The sequence below is a fragment of the Seriola lalandi genome, unplaced genomic scaffold, assembly GCF_002814215.2.
Source record: "Seriola lalandi dorsalis isolate HSWRI2012SDOR001 ecotype SW California unplaced genomic scaffold, Sedor1 jcf7180001957372, whole genome shotgun sequence".
NCBI classification, from domain to species: domain Eukaryota; kingdom Metazoa; phylum Chordata; class Actinopteri; order Carangiformes; family Carangidae; genus Seriola; species Seriola lalandi.
In genome coordinates, this window is record NW_019428041.1 from 1 (window position 1) to 1,447 (window position 1,447).

The 1,447-nt window shown below is 42.4% G+C and overlaps 1 protein-coding gene across 1 annotated transcript; it reads left to right on the top strand.

Moving 5' to 3' along the window:
- Positions 1-47: 47 nt before the first annotated feature.
- LOC111652461 (nucleoprotein TPR-like) lies at positions 48-1,333 on the top strand (the record flags this gene model as incomplete). The annotated part of the gene is made up of 3 exons (XM_023402769.2): positions 48-259; positions 896-966; positions 1,134-1,333. Coding segments are annotated over exons 1-3 (397 nt in total), but the record flags the coding sequence as incomplete, so codon positions are not given.
- Between the last annotated feature and the right edge of the window lie 114 nt (positions 1,334-1,447).

Here is a 1,447-nt window from a genome sequence, read left to right on the forward strand (position 1 = left end):
ACACACACACACACACACACACACAGTGAACTGGTCGAAGAGTAATTTACATTTGTGACCTGTAGGTGCTAAGGAGCAGCTCAGTGGGGAGATAGACGAGCTGAAACAGAGTAAGGAGGAACTGGAGGTGAGAATGAACGCCCTCAAGTCTCAGTACGAAGGTCGACTTCTTCGTCTGGACAGAGAGCTGAGAGAACTGAGGGAGACACAGACGCACTCCGACCCCAGAGAGGAACCACAGGACCAGAGCGGAGCTAAGGTGGGAAACCTTAGCAGCCGCCTTTACAGTCTGGCTCAGATGTTCATTAACACCAGTACAGTTTTAGTTTTATGCAATGATTATATGTGTGATCATATGTATGGCTTTTTCTTTTACCTTTTCTGTTAGCATAACATGCAATGAATATTTGAATTATACAAAAAAAAGTATTATGGCCACTGTTTGGAAGAAATAGTCTGAGATTATAGGATATTGATATTGAACTGAAAATGGTTTGATGGTTTGATCCAGACGCCTGAGAGACAAAGAGTCGTGGCATCATGAAGCGATCAAAGCTTATAAAGTAAATCATATGATCAAACCCACACAGTGACAGGCATCTATCTGTATGACAGAGTACATGAGTAAATCTGTGGAAGAGCCACAGGAGGAGAGGAAAACATGACACTGCAGGTTTTAGCGAGAATAAGAAGTCGGCTTAAATGTGATCTACAGAGATTTTACTCTTGAAATATTAAAATAGTACGACTTTAATCTCAAAATATTGAGACTTTTTTTCTTCAAATGTTATGACTCTCTCTCGAAATCTCAGATTATCTTTTTTTCAGATGAGTGTTCCTCTGTGTTTTTCTCCATCATCTAACTACAATAATACAAACGTGTATTTGTCCTCAGGTGGGTGATCAGCCCAGATCTGCAGACCAGAGACAGATATCTCTGAAGAGTCCAGCCCAGGACAGGGGAAGGTGACTACTGGACACATGCACTCACATGCACAAACATGACTGTTGTGAATGATGGTAAACTTTCATTCAGTGGATGAAGCTGCTGTTCGCTTCACAAACATGAGAAACTATTTCAACATGAAAACTGTGGTGAAAACAAATGAACATAATAACTGTTGTTCCATCAGCTCCAGCTTGTCTGAGCCTCCCACCGCTAACATCCGACCCACCCCGAGTACTCCGTCTCCTAGCAACAAGCCAAGCCCCTCCCATGGTAGCAAGGCCACGCCCCGTGCCAGCATCCGACCTATGGTTACCCCGGCAACTGTCCCCATCCCGACACCCACCGCCACCGTCATGCCGACCACACAGACTGACAGTCAAGAGGGTGAGGAAGAGTTTAAGAGAAAGTATAAGTTAGCAGTTTATATTTATTATCTTAACTTTAAATACACTGGTAATGGTTACATATTATTAGTAATAATAATAATAAACTATTTTA